The 25,624-nt window shown below is 29.2% G+C and overlaps 1 protein-coding gene across 1 annotated transcript in view; it reads right to left on the reverse strand.

Moving 5' to 3' along the window:
- LOC135129375 (uncharacterized) overlaps positions 1 to 25,624 on the reverse strand; it is a 194,230-nt gene that overhangs the window by 147,912 nt on the left and 20,694 nt on the right. Inside the window, exon 2 of the mRNA XM_064056526.1 lies at positions 15,499 to 15,676. Within this exon, the coding sequence (XP_063912596.1) occupies positions 15,499 to 15,676 (178 nt within the window). The remainder of the gene's footprint in view (positions 1 to 15,498; positions 15,677 to 25,624) is intronic.

Consider the following 25,624-nt stretch of genomic DNA (forward strand, 5'->3'; position numbering starts at 1 on the left):
CGGAAAAATCAAAAAACAAAGAAATTGAAAACTGGAAAAACTGAGAAACCGAAATAGGCCAAAACAAAAAAAATTAAAGAACTGATAAATCGAAAACCTGAACAATCAAATCTCGATAAATCGGGAATGCAAAATTAACAAATCGAAACATTGAAAAACAGAACACCTAAAACCAGGAAGTCGAAAAACTGAAAGATTAACAAATATTGAAAAATTAAAATATCAAACGATTGAAGAATCTAAAATTTAGAACTCCAAAAATTGAAAAATCGAAAAAGTCAAAAGGTAGACACATCGAAAAATCCAGAAGTCAAAAATAGAAGAGCCGAAAAATTGAAATATTGAAAAATCCTAAAACTGAAATAACTAAAAACTGAAAAATCGAAAAATCAAAAAAGTGAAGTCGAAAAATAGAAACTTTAAAAAATCAAAAAAATGAAAAATCAAAAACCTGAAAAATAAAAAAATTAAAGAACTGCAGAACAGGAAAATCGAAACACCCGAAGGTCAAGAAAAGGGAAAATCAAAACATGGATCGATTGAAAAATTAAAAAATTGAGAGTTTATGAAAGACAAATTTGAAAAATTAAAAATCGAAAATTTGACAAAATGACAATTGAAAAACGGAAAATCTAAAACCGGAAAGTCGAAAAATTAAAAGATTAAGAAATCGAAATATTTGGAAAATTCGAAAAATTGAAAATTTGAAATGACAAATCCAGGAGTCAAAAATCGAATCGATTTTTTGATTTTTCCATTTCTCAATTTTTTGACGTTTCAGTGTTTCGATTTTTCAGTTTTTCAATTCAAGTTTTCGAATTTCCGGGTTTTCGTTTATCCATTTTCGATTTTTCAAATTTTCTATTATTATTCGACTTCCATTTTTAGACTTTTCGATTTGTCAATTTTTCGGTGTTTAGTTTCGGCATTTTTCAATATTTCGAATCTTCAGTTTTTCAATTTTTCGACTTTTCGATTTCTCAGTTGTTTATTTTTTCGTTTTATCTGGTTTTTGGATTTTAAAATTTTAGATTTTTTGTTTTGATTTGTCGATTTTTCAATTTTCAATTTTTCCAAATTTTAATTTTTCAATTATGGAGACACTACATTTTTCGGTTCTCTATTTTTCGATTTTTCAGTTCTTTGATTTTTCTGTTTTTCAATTTTTCGAACATTAAATTTTAGGTCTTGTTTCAATTTCTTCATCTTTCCATATTTCAACTTCTTGGTTCTAGATTTTTCAATTTTTCGATTTTTAAAATAAATTTTCCGGTGTTTCGTTTCTATTTTTTCAGTTTTGAACTATTTCGATTTCTCAAATTTTCGATTTTTCTAGTTTTCGGCTATTCGATTATTCGATTTCATATTTTTTTGATGTTTCATTTTTTCAAATTCTCGATTTTTCATTTTTTGATTTTGCAATTTTTCGATTGTTTCAATTTCGGATTTTCGATTTCTCGGTTTTCCCTTTTTCAATTTTACAAATTTTAAATTTTTGAAATTTCCATTTTTCGATTTTTTGAAGCATCGATTCCTCGATTTTTCAATTTTTCCATTATTCAATATTTCGCTACTTTAATTTTTCAATTTTTTAAATTTTAGACAATGTTGCGGATTTTTAAATTTTTGATTTTTCAGTTTTTGATGTTCCAATTTTTCGTTTTTACAATTTTTTAATGTTTTGATTTATTGACGATCCGGTTTTTCCACTTTTAAAATTTTTCAAATATTTGGATTTTTAGATTTCTCGATTTTTCAAGTTTTCGATTTCTCAATTTTTCAATACATATTTTAATTTTGACAACTCTTGTATTTCTGGATTTTTCAATTTTTCAGTTTATAACGTTTCTAAATGTTTATTTTTTCGATTTCCTAATTTCTCAATTAATCGATTTTTTTATTCTTCCATTTCTCAATTTTTTGATTTTTCAGTGGTTCGATTTTTCAGTTTTTCAATTAAATGTTTTGAATTTTCGTGTTATCGATTTTCCATTTTGCAATTTTTCAAATTTTCTATTATTCGACTTTCAATTTTTGACTTTTCGATTTCTCAATTTGCCGATAAAATTTAAAAATCGAAAAATTGAAAAATCGAAAAAGTAAAAAAATCGACACATCGAAAAATCCAGGAGTCAAAAATCGAAAAGTTGAAGAATCGAAATTTTGAAAAATTCCAAAACTGAAATATCGAAAAACTGAAAAATGAAAGAAAAACTAAAAATGGGAAACTATATCGGGAAATCAAAACATTGAAAAACCGAAAAATTTAAAAATTGAAAACAGAAAATCTAAAACCGGGAAGTCGAAAAATCGAAAGATTAAGCAATCGAAAAATTGAAAAATCGAAAAAGTAAAAAAATCGACACATCGAAAACTCCAGAAGCCAAAAATCAAAAAGTCGAAGAATCGAAATATTGAAAAATCCCAAAACTGAAATATCGAAAAACTGAAAAATGGAAAACCTGAAAAATCTGAAAACTGAAATATCCAAAGAGCAGGAATATCGAAACCCTCGAAAGTCAATAAATTGGAAAATCAAAACATCGATTAATTGAAAAATCGACAAAAATTTAAATGTTTAAAAATCGTAAAATTGGAGAGAAAAACTGAAAACCGAGAAATTGTAAAATCCAAAAATTGAACAATAAATAACAGTAAACTGAAAAGTCCCCAAACTAAAATTTCGAAAAACTGAAAATTCGAAAGTTGAAAGAGCAAGAAATTATGGTCGAAACCGGTTGGGATGTGTATCAGATCACGATTCATGGCTTATAAATCAAATCGTTTCCGAACGCTTAGAGTCGACATTCGCCTGAGTGCGCTTTGGTCTGTAAATCAAACAAGTTCTCAGACGACGAACTGTAATTCGAGTGACCTGAATTAAAGTAAGCAGCTTGTAATATTGTGGTAAATCTAGTGTCAATTTGTCGAAAGTAAAACGCGTCGTTAAAAATATTATGACACTTTTTCTATTGTAGTTAATTTTATTCCTAGTTAGAAACAAACACTGTTGCCAACATAAATTAATTTAAACTATGACGCTTCTCTATGTTCTCTGATTAAACGTTCAAAGCCCTTTTCTCAACATACAAATTTTGGACACCCTTGAACGACCGTCCAGCTCGTGGACACACTTGATGACGTCACACCGAAAACTGGCCACCGCAAATTAAGCCGAAACTTCACACGAAGAAAGAAAAACGCACTTTTCAGACGTTTTTCGCAAAGAAAAACACGGAGATTTTCACTTTACCTGTTTCGGCTTACCGCAACGCCGCCTCCTGTGACTGCTCGAGCACGACCCGGGATTGTCAAAATCGCGGAATTTTCTTGCGGAAAACTCGTTCACGACCATCACTTTTCACTTTCACGCAGTCGCGACGCGTTTTCCGGTCGAATTTTCCCGAAATTGCGAAATTTCGCGGATTAGTTGACAGTTTCGCGCAGGGCTGCCAACTGACGACGCGTTAGTGCACGTGGCAAGATGGCGGTAATTTTAAATAGTGGAGGGTTTTCGAATAAAAGCAACGGAAAAGGGTGACGGAAAGTAGAACAAAGAAGGACATTTTCGTTACATTATTATTCCTATTGCGACTGTTAAAGTTGTTAAGTTGCTTTAAGTCCTGTTGACAAACGGCTAATTTAAAATTCAAATTTAGTAGTGAAATGTAATATACAGAGTGTTTTTGAAAGGTGTGTAAAAAAGAAACGTCAATTGGACATGGGAAGTGTATGTCATTTCAAATACAAAAAAATATTCTTTTTAGAAAAGACTTTTCAAAAACACCATCTACAGCAAAAGTGAACGAAAAATGTATTTTAAACGTGGAGTCTACAAATGCATTATCTAAAACCTTCAACTATTGCGTACCAACAGTAACAAAATGCAAAAAACTGATTGCAAAAAACAATTGACATTATTTTGAGATAACAACTAATGTAATACGATGATAATGCATGCAAATATTTTTTTGCATTTTGCATGACCGTATTTCTTGTTCAGTTTGTTCGTTTAATAATAATAATGATTTATTGACGGCAAATTTTAGCCTTTACATACATAAAAGGATACATAATAACTACTAGTAACTAATTATACAAAATGCGGCGCAGTGTCGCCTTAAAATTATTGAAAGTGTTATTAAAAAAATCTACGTTGGCTGAGACTAGATTGCAATCTAGCAATATACTGTTGAGAGGCGAGTACAATGCATAATATTGACCGTAAGTTTCAATATAAAACAAAGAAACTTTACGAACTGCATATTGGGGCACATTAAATTTAAGCGTATGAAGAATTGATGGTGCATCACATATGTTATTAAGAAGCTTGAACATGAAACAAATTTTAAAAAACAAAAAGAGAATCAAATAATAGAAATAGAAGACTATATATATTTTAATAGTGGGGATAAAAGCAAAATTAGAGGCACGGGCTTTATTCTACATAAAAAACTAATGCAGCATATATTGCAATTTCAAGCGATATCAGATAGGATGTGTTGCTTAAGGCTGAAAGGAAGATTTCAGAAGATTACGCTTATAAATGTACATGCACCAACGGAAAAAACAGATATAGAAGTAAAAGAAGAATTTTATGAGACGCTCAATAAGGAATATGGACAAATAAAAAAATATGATTTGAACATTGTATTATGAGATCTAAATGCAAAAATTGGTCAAGAAGAATTGTTCAAACCAACGATTGGAAAATATAGCAAAGATGAAGTTACAAACAACAATGGTCAGATTTTAATAGACTTTGCTAGAGAGAAAGATATGATCATAAAAAGTACATATTTCAAAAAAAAAAGAAATACACAAAGGAACCTGGATTGCACCAGATGGAAAAACTGTAAATCAAATTGACCATGTCCTAATTAAAAGAATGGAAGAAAGAAGTATAACCGATGTAAGAAGTTATAGAGGACCAGATCTGGACACAGACCATTTCTTAGTAGGTGTAAAAATGAAGCAAATAGTACCAGTTGCAAAAAATAGGAAGAACCAAGAACGCAAAAACTTAAAAACGTGTATTAGATTGAAAAATGAGGAGGAGAGGAAGATGTATTTGGAAATGGTGAATGATTGGGTAGCAGGTGAAAGGCAAGATATAGAAGATTTATGGTTGGAATTTAAAAATGGAATAAAAAAGGCGTCATCACAAAGCACTCAAGAAACAGGGAAGGAAAATAAGAACGAAAGACGGTTTGATAAGGAATGTGAAGAAGAATTAGAAAAAAGGACAACTTTAAGATTGAAGGTATTAAAAAGTGAAACAGAAGAAAATTTAATGGCATACAAAGAACAGCGAAAAATATGTAAAAGGCTCTTACGCGAAAAGAAAAGAAAATATAAAGAAAGACTATTAGACGAGATAGAATAAAACTACAAAAATAAAGAGATAAGAAGTATGTACCAAGAATTGAAACAAGAAAAAAAAGGATACCAATCAAGTTCGGTGTTCTATAAAAACGAAAAAGGTGAACTGGTAGGAAATGAAAAAATTTTAGAACTCTGGCAGAGGAACTTCGACGAACTCCTAAATGGGGAAGAAAATGGAGGAATGATAGAAGAAAATTTAAACAAAGAAGATATACATGGTGAAGAAGAAGAGAAAGCACCAAGTCTAAGAGAAGTAAAGGAAATAATAAAGAAATTAAAAAATAACAAAAGTCCGGGAGAAGATCACATAACGGCGGAATTACTAAAATACGGGGGAGAGAAGCTAGAAGAAAAGATACAGAAACTTTTAGAACAAATTTGGCTGCAAGAACAAATGCCACAAGATTGGAACGAAGCTATTCTCATTCCAGTACATAAAAAGGGGATAAGATGAAATGCTCCAACTATAGAGGAATAGCACTTCTGAATGTAGTCTATAAAATTTTTGCCTCGTATATAAAAGACCAAGTAATAAAAAAAGTAGAGAAGGAAATTGGAGAGTACCAAGGTGGCTTCAGGGCGAACAGGTCGGTAGTGGACCAGATATTTACACTACGTGAGATACAAGCAGAAAGTTTTGAGTATAAAAAAGACACTTTTGTGTTATTCGTAGATTTCAAACAAGCATATGATAGAATCAAGCGCCAAAAGTTATATGAAGCTCTAAGAGAACTAGGTATGGAAAACAAGCTAATAAAGATGATAAAACTCACCTTAAAAGACACGGACAATAGAGTAAGAATCAAAGGAAAATTGTCAAAAAAATTTAAAGTGAAAGAAGGATTACGGCAAGGGCACCCCCTCTCGCCGATTCTATTTAATTGTGCGTTGGAATACGTGGTTAGAAAAGCCAATTTGAATAGATCAGGGTTGCTATATCACAAAAGTCATCAGTGTCTAGCTTTTGCTGATGATGTAGCAATTTTAACAAGAAGTAGGACAGCACTACATAAAGCTATGGTAAATCTGGAAGAAGAAGCGCAGAAAATGGGACTGCAGATTAATGAAGATAAAACAAAACTAATGACATGGACTGAGAGAGAATACGATAGTCTAGGAGAATTAAGAGTAAATACAAATACAGGAAAAACGTATCGCTTCAAGGAGATGGAAACATTTACTTACTTGGGCACAGAATTTTATAGGAAACCAGACATGACAAGAGAAATCCAAAGCAGAATAATGGCCGGAAATCGTAGTATTTACGCATTTAGGAACATTAAGAACAGAAATTCTTCAAGAGGTCTGAAGTTAAGGGTCTACAAGACAATTATTCGTCCCATTGTAATTTTCGCAAGTGAGACATGGACACTAGGAATAAATACACAAAAGATGTTGAAGATATGGGAAAGAAAAGTACTCAGGAAAATATATGGAGGGAAAAAAAAAGAAGATGAATGGGAAAGAAGAACAAACAATGAGTTGCCAGAATTATATCATGAACCGAACATAATGGCAATTGTAAAAGGACAACGATTAAGATGGTTCGGACACGTTATGAGAATGAAGGAAGAAAGAGTACCCAAGAAAATTTTGGAAAGTGGTATAGGAGGGAAACGTCGACAAGGACGACCAAGAACACGGTGGAAAGAAGATGTACTAAAGGACATAGCAGAGGCGAATATTGCAAACTGGAGGAAGAAACTTAAGAACAGGAAGGAATGGCGAGAAGTGAAATTTTAGTGTTTGTTCCCTACATATGAAATAAGCACTTACAAAAAGCCGAATAACTGTTTTAAATAGCGTAAAGTTTTTAATGGATACCGTCAACTTGGTCATTGCTACTGAAAACTGAAAGTATCGGCAACAATGTTTACATTTCTGGCATATTTTTTAACCTTTAATTTAATAAAACATAACCTAACGAAAAAAGTTCAGGGAATTTTTATTCTTCTGCATTGAATACCAACAAACTCACTAGATTTTCATGGCCAGCCCTACTATATAAAGATCGTGAACGGATAATAGTAATTTGTTTTGGTGATTCTGATTCATTAAATTTTTAAGTAACCACTTGATTATTAATTTCAACTATTTTTGTGTAAAATCGCAGACTTTCGAGTCTTAAAACTATAGATTCTCAACCAGTGTTGGGGACAGATACTAAAAGTATCTAGATACAGATTGTTTTCGATTTTTTTGGAAATGTATCTAGATACAGATACAAGAAAACAGATACTTTTTGAAGCTTTGGCGAATAAAATAACTGAACAATTCTTTTATGTATTGTTTAATTCATTTTTTAAAATGAACAAACATTTCGAACATATTGTCACCTAAATTATTTCTTCTTGGTGTCAGAATTTGGTTTCCGCTACAAAACACCCGTTTCACAGGTGCAGAAGAAGGGATTGTGGTAGTAAATTTAAAAAATAAACCTTTCGAATTAAAAGGCCCTAAATTATAACCTTGAATTTTTATTAATTTTTTGTTTCCGATCAGATGCAAAGTAGAAAAAATAGTATATTATACTCGTTTAATAAGACGCATTGTGGCACTTATTCCTTTGCGTGCCACAATAAGACGTCTTATTAAACTAGTATAATAATATACTATTTAAACATGGAGTTTACAAATGCATAATCTAAAACCTTCAACTATTACATACAAACTGTAACAAAATGCAAAAAACTGATTTCAAAAACCAACTGACATTTCTTTGAGATAACAACTAATGTAATACGATGATAATGCATGCAAATACAATACATACACATATTTTTTTGCATTTTGCATGACCGTATTCCTTGGTCAGTTTGTTCGTTTCTAAAGTTACTACAGTAAAATATAAAGTTTTCACTCAAAAAATGACTCTGAGTCAAATACAAGAATTCTACAAAAACCAGACCGTTTTTATAACCGGAAGTACTGGCTTATTGGGGAAACTTGTTCTTCGGAAATTATTAACCACATGTGATCCGAAAAAAATCTACCTTCTTATAAGACAACACAAAGGAAAATCGGTAGAGGAAAGACTTGAGTTACTCCTAAACAGCATTGTAAAACTGAAATAGTTTGTATTTTAGCTTAAATATAAAAAATATTTGCAGGACTTGAGACGAGATAAATCAGAATTCACAGGGAAAATTTTTGTTATCAAAGGAGACTGTGGTTTACCGGGACTGGGAATATCACAGGATGATAGAGATATTCTAGTAAATGAAACGACTTGTATTATTCACATTGCAGCCACTATAAAATTTAACGAGCATTTACGATTGGCTGCATATGTTAATGTTCGCGCTGTGCAGGATCTCCTTAATTTGGCTAAACAACTTCGCGATTTAAAGGTATTTTCGGAATGTGTTTTTTTTTATATCACTTTCACAGTTTGGTTTGATTTAATTAATTTTTTTTTGACATTAGGCTATGGTGCACATTTCCACAGCTTATTCAAACTGTAACCAAAAAGATTTCATAAAAGAACAATTCTATGAGCCTGGAATGACAGCCACAGAGCTCTTGAAAATGCTGGAGTCAATGGATGATGAAACCATAACAAACACCACTCCAGAGTAAGTGCAAGTTTTACAAAAAATCCGAAACTTTTCTTAACACCATCAGTTCTACAAGGATTTCAAAATTTCACTCAATTTTTACAGAATTCTGGGTTCTTGGCCCAATAGCTACACATTCACCAAGGCCGTGGGCGAAAATGTTGTCAAAAGTGAAGCTCAAGGTCTGCCAATTTCTATCGTCAGACCGGCTATTCGTAAGTTAATGAATTATTTCTACAGTATTTCGAGGTTTTAAGTTTAAATTTTTCAATTTTTCCATTTTGAATTTTTCAATTTCCACATTGTCCAAGTTTCCGATTCGAGTTTCTCGTATGTTGAATTTTTAATTTTTCAGTTTTTTAATTTGCAAGTTATTTTTTCTTGTTTCTTTATTAAATTTTGTAAATTTTTTAATTAAAAATTGCTCGAGTTTCTGATGTGTAATTTCATCAATTTTTCCAATGAATTTTACGATTTTTCAATGTCCCGATTTTATAATTCTGGTTTTTTTAATTTCAACTTTTTCAATTGTTCGATTTGCAGTATTAAATTTTTTTTTTTTTGTTTTTTCAATGTTTAATGTACAGTTTTTCTGGTTTTCATTTTAAATATGTGATAATAATAATAATTTAAAAAAATCATTTCTCAATTTTTCGGTTTTCCAACTTTTGGATGTTTCAACTTTAGATTTTGCCATTTTTTGATTTGCAATTTCACGGAATTTCATTTTTTAGTTTTTCGATTTCTCGATTTGCAATTTATGGTTTCGGTTTTTGATTTTCGTTATTTTCTCAATTTTTCGATTATTCAACTTTAAAATTTTTTAATTTTTCGTTTCCTTAATTTCAAATTTTCATCGATTTGCAGCTTTTCAAGTTTTAATTTTAATATGTAGTAATAATAATTTTTAAAATATTCCACTTTTCAATTTTACGATTTTAGATTTTTTTATTTGTCAGTCATTGGATTTTAAAACTTTTTTTATTATTCTACTTATGAATTTTTCAATTTTTCGACTGTTTGAATTTTCATTTTTTTTGTTGATTAAATTTTTCGAGAAGCTTTTCATTTTAAAATTTTTCCGTTTTAGGATGTAACAATTTTTTGTTGTGCAATTCTACTAATTTTCAGTTTTAATTTTTAAATTTTTTGATTTTTAGTATTTTGTCTTCATTTTGTCAATTTGTACTTTTCCTTGCTTCAATTTTAAATTTTACAGTTTCTTCTTTTTTACAATTTTTCGATTTTTCAATGTTCCAATTTTATAATTTTTTTGTTTTTTGAATTTAAATTTTTTCAATATTTCGATTTGCAATATAAATTTTAATTTTTTGTTTCTTCAATTTTTGATTTACAATTTTTCTAGTTTTTATTTAAAATATCTCATAATAATAATTTTCAAGTTTTCGATTTTTTCCTGTCTCCAATATTTCGATATTCAATTTTCATTTCGGTTTTTATTTTTGTTATTTTTGATTTGCATTTTTTTTTTATTATTCAACATTTGATTTTATCGTTTCTTCAATTTAAAATTTTTCACTTTTATGGTTTTTCAAATTTTTGTTTCTTCAATTTTTGAGTTGCAACTTTTCAACTTTTAATTTTAGATTAGTATGTAATAAAAATAATAATTTTTAAAATATTCTACTTCTGAATTTTTCGATTTTTAGATACTTCAATTTTTGATTTCTTCAAACATTCGATTTTGCGATTTTTTGTTTCGGTTTTTAATTTTCTTTATTTTTACAATTTTTTGTAATTTTTTGAAGTGTAATTTCTCGAATTTTCAATTTTAATTGTTCAATTTTTCAGTTTTTTGGGTCTTCAATTTTTCAGTTTGTAGTTTTGGTTTCGTTTCTTTATTTTCCAATTGTTCGACTTTTCAATCTGAAATTTTTCAATTTTTGGATTTCCAATTTAAAGGTTTACAATTTTTCGATTTTCCATCTAGATTTTTTAATTTTTCGTTGTTTCAATTTTAGATTTTTCAGTTGCTTGATTTTTCAATTTTTCGTTTCTTCAATTTTTGATTTGCATTTTTTCTAGTTTTCATTTTAAATATGAATAAGAATTATAATTAAAAAAATTACTTCTTCATTTGTCGATTTTACAATTTTTGGGTTTTCCAGTTTTTCGATTCAATAATTTTTTTCAATTTTCATGTTTCCCGATTTTTAATTTTTCAATATTTCAATTTTTCGTTTCTCCATTTCTTCCATTTTTCAATTTTTCAATTTTTAATTGTTTGTTTTCTTATTTTTGAATTTCTCGATACTTTTGCAATTTTTCAATCTTTCTATGCTACAGTTTTTCGATTTTCCAATTTTTCTATTTTTCACTTTTCCGATTTTTCTATTTTTGCAATTGTTTTTTATTTTATTTTCATATCAAAAAATTTAAAAACCAAACATTGTGAAACTGAAAAATCAAAAGCCTAAAAATTGAAAATGAAGAACTTGAATTGAAGAAACAAAAAATGGGATAACTGAGAATTCGAAAAATGAACAAACGAGAAACTATAAAATGAAAACTTTGGAAAACCTAAAAATTGAAAATGGAGAACTTGAATTAAAGAAACAAAAAATGAAAAATCGAAACATTTGAAAATTGGGAAACTTAAAAATCGAAAAATTGTAAAATCGAAAAAACGAAATATGAATTGCAAAATCGAAATATTGAAATTTAAAGAAATCGGAAAATCGGATAATTGAGAAATCCAAAAATTACAAAACTGAAAAAATTTAAATTTAAGAACTGAAAAACCAAAGATTGAAAATTTGAAGAACTGAATAAACGAAAAATTATAAAATCTAAACGAAGTATGAAAAAACAAAGGAAATATAGAAACGGAAAATTGTGATATAAAATCTTAACTTACAAAGTTAGGGAAATGGAAAATTGGAAAATCGAAAAATTAAAAATTGAGAAATTAAAAAATTGAAATAGTTAAAGATAGAAACGAAAAATTATGAAACCGAAACATTGAAAAATGGAAAATTAAAGAATGAGAGAAAATGGAAAAATGAAAAATGGTTGTATTAAAAAATTGTAAAATCGAAAAAAAAGGAAAAATGAAAATCTGTGAAACTGAAAAATCGAAAATGAACGAACGAGAAATCATAAAATGAAAACTTTGGAAAATCTAAAAATTGAAAATGAAGAACTTGAATTGAAGAAACACAAAAATGAAAAATCGAAACATTTGAAAATTGGGAAACTTAAAAATCGAAAAACGAAATATGAATTGCAAAATCGAAATATTGAAAATTAAAGAAATCGGAAAATCGTACAATTGAGAAATCCAAAAATTGCAAAACTGAAAAATTTAAAAATTGTAAAATTTAGATACTGAACAACCAAAGATTGAAAATTTGAAGAAGTGAATAAAGGAAAAATTATAAAATCTAAAGAAATTTTGAAAAAACAAAGGAAATATAAAAACAAAAAATTGTAACATAAAATCGGAAAAATGAAATGCAAAATTCGAGAACTTGGAAAGTTAAGGAAATGGAAAATTGGAAAATCAGAAAATTAAAAATTGAGAAATTGGAAAATTCAAAAAGTGAAAGATGAAAACGAACAATTATGAAGCCGAAACATTGAAAAATGGAAAATTGAAGAATGAAAGAAAATGGGGAAACGAAAAATTATGATATTACAAAATTGTAAATCGAAGAAAAAGGAAAAACGAAAAATTGTAAAACTTAAAAATTAAAAGTAAACAAACGAAAAATTATACAATGAAAACTTTGGAAAATCTAACAACTGATAATGAAGAACTTGAATTGAAGAAGCAAAAAAATGAAAAATCGAAAAATTGCAAAATCGAAATATTGAAAATTAAACAAATCGGAAAATCGGATAATTGAGAAATCCAAAAATTACAAAACTGAAAAATTTAAAGGTTGTAAAATCGAGGAACTGAAAAACTAAAAACTGATAATTTGAAGAACTTAATAAACGAAAAATTATAAAATCTAAAGAAAGTTAAAAAAATAAAAGAATATAAAAACGTAAAATTGTAATATAAAATAGAGAAAACGAAAAACAAAAATCGAGAACTGGAAAATCGAAAAATTAATAATTGAGAAATTAAAACATTGAAAAAGTTAAAGATAAAAACGGAAAACTATGAAACCGAAATATTGAAAAATGAAAACAAAAGTTAAATTTGAAAAGGGAAAAAATATGAAACCGAAACATTGACAAATGGAAAAATTGTGAAACTGAAAAATCAAAAATGAAGGAACGAGAAAATAAAATGAACACTTTGGAAAATCTAAAAATTGAAATTGAAGAAACAAAACATCGAAAATCCGAAAGATTGCAAAATTGTTAAACTTGATAATCGGAAAATCGGATAACTGAAAAATTTAACAATTGTAAAATCTTGGAACTGTAAAACCAAAGATTGAAAATTTGAAGAACTGAATAAACAAAAAATTATGCAATATAAAGAAACTCTGAAAAAACAAAGGACATAAAAAAACGAAAAATTGTGATATAAAATTGGAAAATCGATAAATTAAAACATGAGAAATTAAAAAATTGAAAAAGTTAAATTTGAAAAGGGAAAAAATATGAAACCGAAACATTGACAAATGAAAAATTGTGAAACTAAAAAATCAAAAATGAACAAACGAGAAAATAAAATGAACACTTTGGAAAATCTAAAAATTGAAATTGAAGAAATAAAACATTGAAAAAACCAAAGATTGCAAAATTGTTAAACTTGATAATCGGAAAATTGCAAAATCGAAATATTGAAAATTAAAGAAATCAGAAACTCGGATAACTGGAAGTCCAAAAATTGCAAAACTGAAAGCATTTAAAAATTGTAAAATTTTGGAACTGAAAAACCAAATATTGAAAATTTGAAGAACTGAATAAACGAAAAATTATAAAATCTAAAGAAACTTTTGAAAAATAAAGGAAATGAAGAAACGAAAAATTGTGATACAAAATCAAGAACATGAGAATTAAAAAATTAGAAAAATGAAAAGCAAAAATCGAGAACTTAAAAAGTTAAGGAAATTAAAAATTGGAAAAGCCATGTATAAATTGCAAAATCGAAATTCTGAAAATGAAAGAAATCGGAAAATCGGTTAATTGAGAAATCCAAAAAAAAACAAAACTGAAAAATTAAAAAATTCTAAAGTCGAGGAGCTGAAAAACCAAAAATCTAAAAATAAAAAATTGAGAAATTAAAAAATTGAAAAAGTTAAAATTGAAAAGCGAAAAACTATGAAACAGAAACACTGAAAAATGGAAAAACTGAAAAAATTGTCATCAATTTGAGAGGGTTAAAGGAATAAATTTTTGTGAGGTTTCAGAGCACTCGGTTTTGAAGTTTCGAAGTATTTTTTTTTCTAAAGAATTAAAAAATCAAAATAAAAAACTGGAAACAAGTTGTGAATTGTTTTCAGGGATGGGCGCATGCCAAGAGCCTGAACCAGGTTGGCTGGATGCAATTCAGGGTAACACTGCCTTCGTGATTGGCCAGTACCTAGGTTTGATACACTGCCACCTGACAAACACTGACACTATAAACTTTATCCCGTCTGACTACTCAGCAAATATTATTTTGGCAGCTGCGTGCTACTCAGAACCCAAAACATCCCCCACACCGATCTACAACTACACAGGCTCTGAAAAAAATTTAATGTCAAAGTGTAAGTACAGCTCGATTTTCAGCTTCATAAAAAAACTTTTGATTTTCTAAAGATCAACTCTACGTCTACGGGAAAGTGATTTTCCCACTGTACCCCAGTGTGCATGCTGTTAATTTGTCCTTCTTTGTTTTTACCAAAAACAAGTACTATCTTAGGTTCCTCCAGTTCTGGCTTCACCTCGTGCCAGCGTATATCGTCGACCTGATTTGTTTGTGTCTAGGAAAAAAACGAAGATGAGTGTTTAAGTGTACAACTTTTTCACAACTAAAGGTTTTCAGGTTTGTTAAGATGTATCAAAAGCTGCACAGAATTTGTGACCTTTTGGGTTTCTTTAGCGTGAATTCGTGGGAATTTGAAACGACCAATACCGAAATTTTGTGGAAAGATTTGAACGAAAAAGACCAACAGTTGTTTCCGTTCAACATGGAAACGCTTCAGTGGGAGAGTTATTTCAAAAGTTGCGTTTTATATGGACGGATTCATTTACTGAACGATCCGATAGACACTTTACCACAAGCCAAACGAAAACAAAAATTCATAAAATTAATCTACTATTGTATTGGTCTTGCACTTGTTTACTTCCTGTGGCGCTTAATTTGAATTATTAAATAAATCTGTTTCGGTTGGTTTTTTTGGGTGTGTGCTGGAGTGTCAATTTGAGTTTAATAATAACAATATTTCAAACAAATCTCCCATTAATTACCTCTCCCCACGCAAAAACCCCAACACAAAGACGCAATTTCCGTTAAAAAATTTCAATTCTGGTGGATGCGCCGGGCTAATAGTCACTTTTGGCGGATGCGCCGGGTTTAATACAATTTTTCTCGAAATGTGCCTGATAACCCAACGCATTTCCCACGAAATGGGATTCTATTCAAACTCACCAGGATTGTACATGTTCTGGTGGAAGCTTCGTAGGCGAACGTCCGGATTTCTTCGCGGAAATAAATCCAGCGTCGAGATCGATACGTCCTGGGGCCACAGAGGGCCATCCAGAGGATCCATGGGTCTGCTTTCTACCATAACGACGTACAGTAAGCTCGTCATGATGATTCGCCACATCTGCAAAAAAGCCGCTTTAATCTTCAGCAACTCGTTCTTATGCAAGTCGTTGTAGGAGCCATTAGAAGCGAAAATCGAATAATCAGGCCCGTTCTAAATTCAGTTTCAGGTGCGAGGCCTGATTGCATAATCCAAATTGAAAGCGTGGCTTTTTGATGTATAATGTAGCTTATTCGTGACAGTAGCTAATTTGCATTAAGCGTCTCGACTTAAAAGCACTTAACAGATAGGGAAATGTCGGTGGAATTGCAGATGTTTAGGGTGGACGGTCGTTTCAGTTACGCAGGGAAGTCAATTAGCAGGTAGGAATTGGAGAGGTGATAAATGTGAAGGGCTAACTATTAACGATATCGATTATGGTGCGGACGTGAGGATGTTTTTGGATTGTCCGCGTAAAGCACGGATTCAATGGACATTGTCAGCATAAAGGGTCTTTGTATTTGACAGATTGGTTCTGTATTGCTTCCGACAGAGGGGACTCGGGCTATTTATATGTCGAGGATGTGGCCGCAGCGATCGTTAGGCGTCAGTTTATTTTTATGTAAAAAGATAATTGTTGTTGGTGCATTGAAACAGTAATTGTTAGAATTTTTTGTAATTTGTAGATTCTAAGAAGAGCAATTTTATCGTGTTTGTTTTGTGTGAATGATAGTTTTGCGTGATACGAAACTATTGAATCGATTACTCGACACATTTTGTGTATTTTGACATTATCGTAAATTTGGAGAAACGCTGAGCGAAGGTTCTATCTAAAATTTAATTATATTGTGTTACAATGTTGTTAAATAAATCTTCAATAAACGAGTGGTCTATAATCCACTGTTCACTCTTCGAGCCTAAATTAGGGGAGTATTGTGACGGGCGAGCAGCACATTTTTTTAATAAAATTAATTTTAACCCCCACTCATTATTCGTCTTTTCATTCCTTCCAAAAAAATGTATTAAATGTAACTGGCTGTAGTTCAGATTAGGTCAAATCACTTCAGGTCAGGTTTATAATTTACCCAGTTCTAATTCTTAACAACATTAACCATGCCGTTACCATTATACTGTATCATAGTTAAATCCTTATTTATGACTGTCCCATCATCCCATAAAATCGAATTTGAACTGGTGAAACTATACAAAAAATTTTCAAAATTTTGCAGAAACATATCAATCCTATCTAAAAAAAGCAAAATTTGATGACGCCAGATTTTTAATCTTGCCCCAAGAGCATAAACACCCTATGTTTTTGAAATCACCACGAAGAAATCCATATGACAATTTTTTTAGGCTTTTCTTGTCAAAATTTTCAAAAACAATGTTTCAATGTCTCCAATAAAAATCTGGACCAATTTTTTAAATTTAACCAGTCATTTTCTTATGGATTTGGGACTCCTGAAGTTATTTTTGTCCCATTTCTTTTTCCAGAATCGCTCACTAAATATTGCAGTTTTTTTGGATTTAAAGAAAAATAGTTTTCAAAGCGAAAATTTTTAATCTTGTGCCGAAAGCATAAATTTCGGCAGTTTTTCTTTGTCAAATTTTCAAAAACAAAATTTTCAGTAAAAATTTCGGCAAATTTTCTACAATTTTCGAAATTAAATTAAAGATATTTTCTAATTCATTTCGACCCCAATAAGTCCTTCCATTTTTCCAGAATCGTTCACTTAATAATTGCAATTTTTTTGGATTTAAAAAAGTTTAAATATTTTCAAACCTGAAATTTTTAATCTCAGGCCAAGATGATAAACACGATAGGTTTTTGGAATCAGCATTTAATCTATATGCCAGGATTTTGTGGATTTTCTTTGACAAATATTTCAAAAACTAAGTTTTTCAATAAAAATTTCGGCGAATTTTCGACAATTTTAAAAATGTTTTCTTATGGATTTCCTCAAAAGTTCCTTTCGGCCTCATTTCTACAATAACTCCTTCGATTTTTACAAAATCGCACACTAAAATATTGCAAATTTTTATATGTTGAAAAAATTGATTTTCAAATCGAAAATTTTTAATTTTACTCTAAGACTATAAACACCCTATGCTTTTGGAATCAGCAGGACGAAGTCTGTATACCAGAATTTTCTCAAATTTTTCAAAATCAAAATTTTCTAATAAAAATTGCTGTCACTTTTTAACAATTTTCGAAATTTAGCCAAAGACACTTTAGTATGGATTTCCACTTTTAGAACTTAGTTTCAACCTCATTTCTTCGAAGGCTCCTTCCATTTTTCCAGAATAACTGACAAAAATACATTTTTTTGGATCTAAAAAAAAAATTATTTTTAAACCAAAAAATTTTATATTTATTCTGAGACCCTAAGGACGCTATGTTTTTGAGATCAGCACGACGTAATCTCTCCGCCAGTATTTTGACATTTTTTTGGCAAATTTTTCAAAAACAGAATTCTTCAATAAAAATTTCGTCCAATTTTCGAATTTCGACGAAAGACATTTTCTTATGGATTTTAAAAAATTTGAATTTCAAACCGAAAATTATTAATCTCACCCTGAAAGCATAAACACGCAATGTTTTTGAAATCAGCACGACGAAATCTCTCCGCCAGTATTTTGACATCTTTTTGGCAAATTTTTCAAAAACAGAATTCTTCAATAACAATTTCATCCAATTTTCGACAATTCTCGAATTTTGACGAAAGGCATTTTCTTATGGATTTTGAAAAATTTTATTTTCAAACCGAAAATTATTAATCTCACCCTCACAGCATAAACACGCATTGTTTTTGGAATCACCACGACGAGATATAAATGCCAGAATTTTGTCAGTTTTTTTTTGCAAATTTTTCAAAAACAGAATTTTCCAATAAAAATTTCGGTCAATTTTCTACAACTTCCGAAATTTTCCATTTTACAGAAGCGCTCATTAAAAATATTGCAAATCTTTTTGTATTAAAAAAAAAGATTTTTAAACTTAAAATTTTTAACCTTGGCCCAAAAGCTTTATTTGTGGAATCAGTACGACGAAATTTATATGCTTCAATTTTTTGGGTTTTTTGTGGCGAATTTTTCAAAAACAAAATTTTTCAGTACTCCCTCCAATAAAAATTTCGACCATTTTTCGACAATTTTAAGCGACCTCCAGTTAGTTCTGGCCTCGTTTCTTCGATATTGCAATTTTTGGATAAAAAAAAAATGGATTTTCGCACCGAAAAATTTTGATTTTACACCGAGAACTTAAACACGCTATGTTTTTGTAATCAGCATGTAGGTCAAAATTGTGTCAAATTTTTTTGGCAAATTTTTCAGAAACAAAATTATCTAATAAAAATTACTGTCAATTTTTGACAATTTTCGAAATTTAGCTGAAGACATTTTGGTATAGACTTCGACCTCGAGAAGTTAGTTTCGGTCTCATTTCTTCGATGGCTCTATCCGTTTTACCAGAATCACTCAACAAAATGTTGCAAATTTTCAAAAATTTGATTTTCAAACCGAAAATTTTTATATTTTTGGAATCAGCACGACGAAATCTATATGCCATTTTTTTTGACAAATTGTTTTAAAACAAAATTTTCCAATAAAAGTTCCGCCAATTTTCGACAAATTCCGAATTTTTTATTTTTCCAAAATTTCTCACTTAAAATATTGCAGATTTTTAGATTTTAAGAAAAATTAATTTACCAACTGAAAATTTTTATCTCTCTCCGAGAGCATAAACATTCGGCATAATGAAATCCATATGGCGGAATTTTTTAAGATTATTTGGCAAATTTTTCAGAAGCAATATTTTTCAAATGTAAAAATTTTGGACAATCTTCAAAATTTAACCAGACATTTATTATACATTTCGACTTCCAGAAGTAAGTTTTGGTTTTATTTCTTCGACACTTCCTTCCATTTTTCCAAAATCCCTCTCTAAAATATTGCAATTTTTTAGATTTAAAAAAATTTATATATTTTCAAATCTGAATTTTTTTATCCTACTCTAAGAGGAAAAATACGATATGTTTTTTGGGGTCAGCATAACGAAATCCATATGCCAAAAATTAAATTTTTCAATAAAAATTTAACTCGACATTTTCTTAGGGATTACCTCAGAAGTTATTTTCGGCCTCATTTCTACAATAGCTCCTTCCATTTTTCCAAAATCGCTCACTAAAATATTTCAATTTTTTGCATGTTGAAAAAACTGATTTCCAAATCGAAAATTTTTAATTTTACTCCAAGCCTCTAAACACGCTGTTTTTAGAATCAGCATGACAAACTCTACATTTGTGCCAGAATTTTGTCAAATTTTTCAAAAACAAAATTTTCGAGTAAAAGTTAGTTTCGTCCTCATTTCTTTGTTAGCTCCAGAATTACTAACTAAAAATATTTCAATTTTAGGATTTAAAAAAATATATGTTTTCAAACCGATGATGTTTAATCTTAGCGCGGGAACTTAAACACGCGTGTTATTGAAAGCAGAATGACGACATTTTTTTGGCGAATTTTTCGAAAACTAAGTTTTTCAATAATTTCTATCAATTTTCGACAATTTACAAAATTTAACCAAAGACATTTTCTTATGGATTTCGACTTCCAAAAGTTAATTTCGGCCTCATTTTATTGATAGCTGTTTCGATTTTCCAGAATTTCTCATTAAAAATATTGCAATTTTTGGATTTTTTGAAAAATTGATTTACTAACCGAAAAGAGCATTAGCAATGTATTTTTAGAATGAGTACAACGAAATCTATGTGCCAGAATTTTGTCGTTTTTTTTAGACAAATTTTTCAAAAACAAAATTTTTCAAATATAAAAATTTCGGTAAATTTTCATCAATTTAGAATTAACTAAGACATTTTCATATGGATTCGACCTTCAGAAGTTGGTTTCGACCTCATTTTTTCAATACTCCTTCTATTTTATCAGAAGCGTTTACTAAAAATATTGCATTTTTTTGTTAAAAAAAAAGATTTTCAAATCAAAAAATTTTAAATTTATTCTGAGACCCTAAACACGCTATATTTTTGAAATCAGCATATATGTCAAAATTTTGTCAAATTTTTCAAAAACAAAATTTTCTAATAAAAATTACTGTCAATTTTTGACATATTTCGAAATTTAGCTGAACTTCGATAACTTTTTCCATTGTTCTAGAATCTTTCACCAAATATACAATTTTTTGGATTTAAAAAAATTGAATTTCAAACCGAAAAATTTTAATTTTAGTCCGAGACCGTAAACACACAGTGTTTTTGGAATAAGCACCAGGAAATCTATATGTCAGTATTTTCACAAACAAAATTTTCCAATAAAAATTTGATCTAATTTTCGATAATTTTTTAAATCTAACCAATCATTTTTTTATGTATATAGGCCTCCAACAGTAATTTTTTGCCCCATTTCTGCCTTAGCTCCTTCAATTTTACCGGAATCGCTAATTAAAAATATTGCATTTTTTTGTAATTAAAAAAATCTATATGTCAAGATTTTGTGGGTTTTCTTTTGTAAAAATTTTTCAAGAAAAATTTCGGCGAATTTTCGACAATTTTAGAAATTTAACTCGACATTTTCTTATGGGTTTCCCCAGAGGTTAGTTTCGTCCTCATTTCTACAATAGCTCCTTCCAATTTTCCAAAATCGCTGATTAAAATATTGCAATTTTTGTATGTTGACAAAAATTGATAGTTAAATCGAAAATTTTTAATTTTATTTCAAGATTCTAAACATGTTTTTGGAATCAGCACGAGCAAGTTTATATGCCTGAATTTTGTCAAATTTTTCAAAATCAAAATTTTTCAATAAAATTTGGTGTCATTTTTACAATTTTCGAAATTTAGCAAAGACATTTGGATTTCGACCTTGAGAAGTTAGTTTCAACCTAATTTCTTCGATATGTCCTTCTATTTTTCCAGAATAACTCACAAAAATACGTCTTTTTGTATTTAAAAAACAATGATTTTCAAACCAAAAAATTTTAAATTTATTCTGAGACCCTAAACACGCTCTGTTTTTGAAATCAGCACGACAAAATCTATATGCCAGCATTTCAACATTGGCAAATTTTTAAAAAACAGAATTTTCCAATAAAAATTTCGGACAGTTTTCGGCAATTTTCGAATTTTGACGACAGGCATTTTTTTATGGATTTTGAAAAATTTAGTTTTCAAACCGAACATTTTTAAATTCATCTTATCCCGAGAGTATATAGACGCTATGTCTTTAGAATGGGTACAACGAAATCTATGTGCCAGAATTTTGTCAGTTTTTTTTTTGTTGTAAATTTTTCAAAAACAAAATTTTCCGATAAAAATTTCAGTCAATTTTCGACAAATTATAATTAACTAAATGGATTGGACCTTCAGAAGCTAGTTTTGACCTCATTTCTTCAATACTCCATCAATTTTACCAGAAGCGCTTAGTAAAAATACTGCAAAAAGTTATTTTTAAACCAAAAAATTTTGATTTTAATCTGAGAATCGAAACACGCTATGTTTTTGGAATTGGTACGACGAAAACTATACACCTGTATTTTGACATTTTTTCGGCAAATTTTTCAAAAACAGAATTTTCCAATAAAAATTTCGTCCAATTTTGACGAAAGATATTTTTTTATGGATTTTGAAAAATTTGGCTCTCACACAGAGAGCATAAACACGCAATGTTTTCGGAATCACCACGACGAAATCTATATGCCAGAATTTTGTCAGTTTTTTTTGCAAATTTTTCAAAAACAGAATTTTCCAATAAAAAATTCGGTTGATTTTCTACAATTTTCGAAATTTAACTTCAGACATTTTTTTATGGATTTCGACCTTCGCAAGTTAGTTTCGACCTCATTTGTTTGACAGCTCCTTCCATTTTTACAGAAGCGCCCATTAAAAATATTGCAATTTTTTGTATGAAAAAAAAGATTTTTAAACTTAAAATTTTTAATCTTGGCCCGAAAGCTTTATTTTTGGAATCAGCACGACGAAATCCATATGATTGAATTTTTTGAGTTTTTTTGTGGTGAATTTTTCAAAAACAAAATTTTTCAGTACCTTCTCCAATAAAAATTTCGGCCATTTTTCGAGTATTTAACCGACCTCCAGGAGTTAGTTCCGGCCTCGTTTCTTCGATATTGCAATTTTTTGGATTAAAAAAATTAGATTTTCACACCGAAAAATTTTGATTTTGCACCGAGACCCTAAAGAAATCTGTATGTCAAAATTTTGTCAAATTTTTTTTGGCCAATTTTTCAAAAACAAAATTTTCTAATAAAAATTACTGTCAAGTTTTGGCAATTTTCGAAATTTAGTTGAAGACATTTTCGTATAGATTTCGACCTCCAGACGTTAGTTTCAGCCTCATATCTTCGATAGCTTTTTCCATTTTTCCAGAATCTTTTACCAAATATACAATTTTTTGGATTTAAAAAAAAAAATTTATTTAATTCCGAGACCGTAAACACACTATGTTTTTGGAATCAGCACAAAGAAATCTATATGTCAGTATTTTAACATTTTTTGGCAAATTTTTCAAAAATAAAATTTTCCAATAAAAATTTCGACCAATTTTTGGCAGTTTTCGAATTTTAACAAAAGACATTTTCTTATGGATGTCAGCGTCCAGAAGTTAGTTTCGGCCTCATTTCTTCGATAGCTCTTTCTGTTTTACCAGAATCACTCACCAAAATATTGCAACTTTTTGGATTTTCAAAAATTTGATTTTCAAACCGAAAATTTTTATATTTTTGAAATCAGCACGACGAAATCTATTTGCCAGTTTTTTCACAAATTTTTAAAAACAAAATTTTCTAATCAAAGTTTCGCCAATTCTCAACAATTTCCGAATTTTTCATTTTCCAGAATTTCTCACTTAAAATATTGCAGATTTTGTGGATTTTAAGAAAAATTGATTTACCAACTGAAAATTTTTATCTCTCTCCGAGAATATAAACATTCGGCATGATGAAATCTGTATGCCGGAATTTTTTAGGATTATTTGGCAAATTTTTCAGAAACATTATTTTTCAAACGAAAAATTTTGGACAATTTTCGAAATTTAACCAGATATTTATTACACATTTCGACTTCCAGAAGTAAGTTTTGATTTTAGTTTTTCGACAATTCTTCCATTTTTCCAAAATCGCTCTCTAAAATATTGCAATTTTTTGGATTTGAAAAAAAAGATTTTCAAAACGTGTTTTTTTAATGTCATTCAGAAAGCATAAACCTGCTGTGTTTTTGGAATCAGTATAACGAAGTCTATATACCAAAATTTTCTCGGTCTTTGGCAAATTTTTCAAAAACTCAATTTTTCGATAAAGATTTCGGCGAATTTTTGACAATTTTCGAAATTTAATTCAAAATCTATCGAAAATTTTTTATTTTACCCCAAGACCTTAAGCACGATATATTTTTGAAATCAGCACGACGAAACTTATGTGTCAGATTTTTGTAATTTTTTTTTTTGATAAATTTTCCAAAAACAAAATTTTCTAATTAAAATTTCGGCCCATTTCCGACAATATTAAACCGAATATTTTTAAATATTGCACGGGGAGCTTAAACACGCCATGTTTTTGGAATCAGCACGATGAAATCTATATGCCAGAATTTTGTCAGATTTATTTGGCAAATTTTTCAAAAAGCAAATTTTCCAATAAAAATGACTTCAAATTTTCTAAATTTAACCAAGATATTTTCTAATGGACTGCGACTTCCAGAAATTAGTCTCGGCTTTTTCCAAAATAGCTCACTATATTACCTACTGAAATTTTTTGGTTTTGAAAGAAATTCATTTTCCAGAGTGAAAATTTTTAATCTTATTTGGAAGTATAATCACACTATGGTTTAGGAACCAGCAGGACGAAATCTATATACCAGAAATTTCAGGATTTTTTTGTCAAATTTTTCAAAAACAAAAATTTTCAATAGTTCGATAATAATTGGCGAAATTTACTAAAGACATTCTCTTATGGATTTCGACCTTCAGAAGTTAGTTTGGGCTTAATTTCTTGGATAGCTCTTTCCATTTTTTCAGAATCGGTAACCAAAATGTTGCTATTTTTGGAATTTAAAGAAATTCCTTTTCAAACCGAAAATGCCCCCGAGAACCTGAAGACGCTATATTTTTAAAATTGAGTACAACAAAATGTAGGTGCCAAAAACTAAATTTTCCAATACAAATTTCGGTAAATTTTCGACAATTTTCGAAATTTAATTAAAGAAATTCTTATGGTTTTCAAACTCATTTCTTCAGTAGCTCTTTTTATTTTTCCAGAATAGCTCACTAAATACCTATATGTATTGTAGATTTTTGAATAAAAAAAAAACAAAATTATTTTCAAAGCAAAAATTTTTAATCACACCCCGAGAGCATAAAATTCGATATATTTTTAGAATGAGTATAACGAAATCCGTTCTAGAATGTTGTTAGTTTTTTGGCAAATTTTTCAAAAAATTAAATTTCCAATAAAAATTTCGCTCAATTTCGACAGTTTGGAAATTTAACTAAAACATTTTCATATGGATTCGACCTCCAGAAGTCAGTTTCGGCGTCATTTCTTCAACACAACTTCCATTTCACCAGAAGAGCTCACTAAAATAGTTTTTTGGATTAAAAAAAAAAATTTACTCCAAAACCCTAAATACTCTATGTTTTTGAAATCAGCACGACGAAATCTATATGACAGTATTTTGTTTTTTCTTTGACACATTTTTCAGAAACAAAATTAAATTTTCCAATAAAAATTTCGGCCAATTTTCGACAATTTTCTAATTTTTACTAAAGATATTTTCTTATGGATTTCGACTTCCAGAATCACTCACTAAAGTACTGCAACATTTTGGATTTTCAAAGATTTGATTTTCAGACCGAAAATTTTTAATCTCACCCTGAGAGCTTAAACACGCAACGTTTTTGGAATCAGCATCATGAAATCTATACGACAGAATTTTTTGGGTTTTTTTGTGAAATTTTTCAAAAACTAAGTTTTTTCGTAAATTAAAATTTCAGTCAATTTTTTGACAA

This window comes from Zophobas morio, unplaced genomic scaffold (assembly GCF_036711695.1).
Source record: "Zophobas morio isolate AGI-343-1 ecotype UQ-CSIRO unplaced genomic scaffold, CSIRO_AGI_Zmor_V1 ptg000016l, whole genome shotgun sequence".
In the NCBI taxonomy this organism is placed as follows: Eukaryota; Metazoa; Arthropoda; class Insecta; order Coleoptera; family Tenebrionidae; genus Zophobas; species Zophobas morio.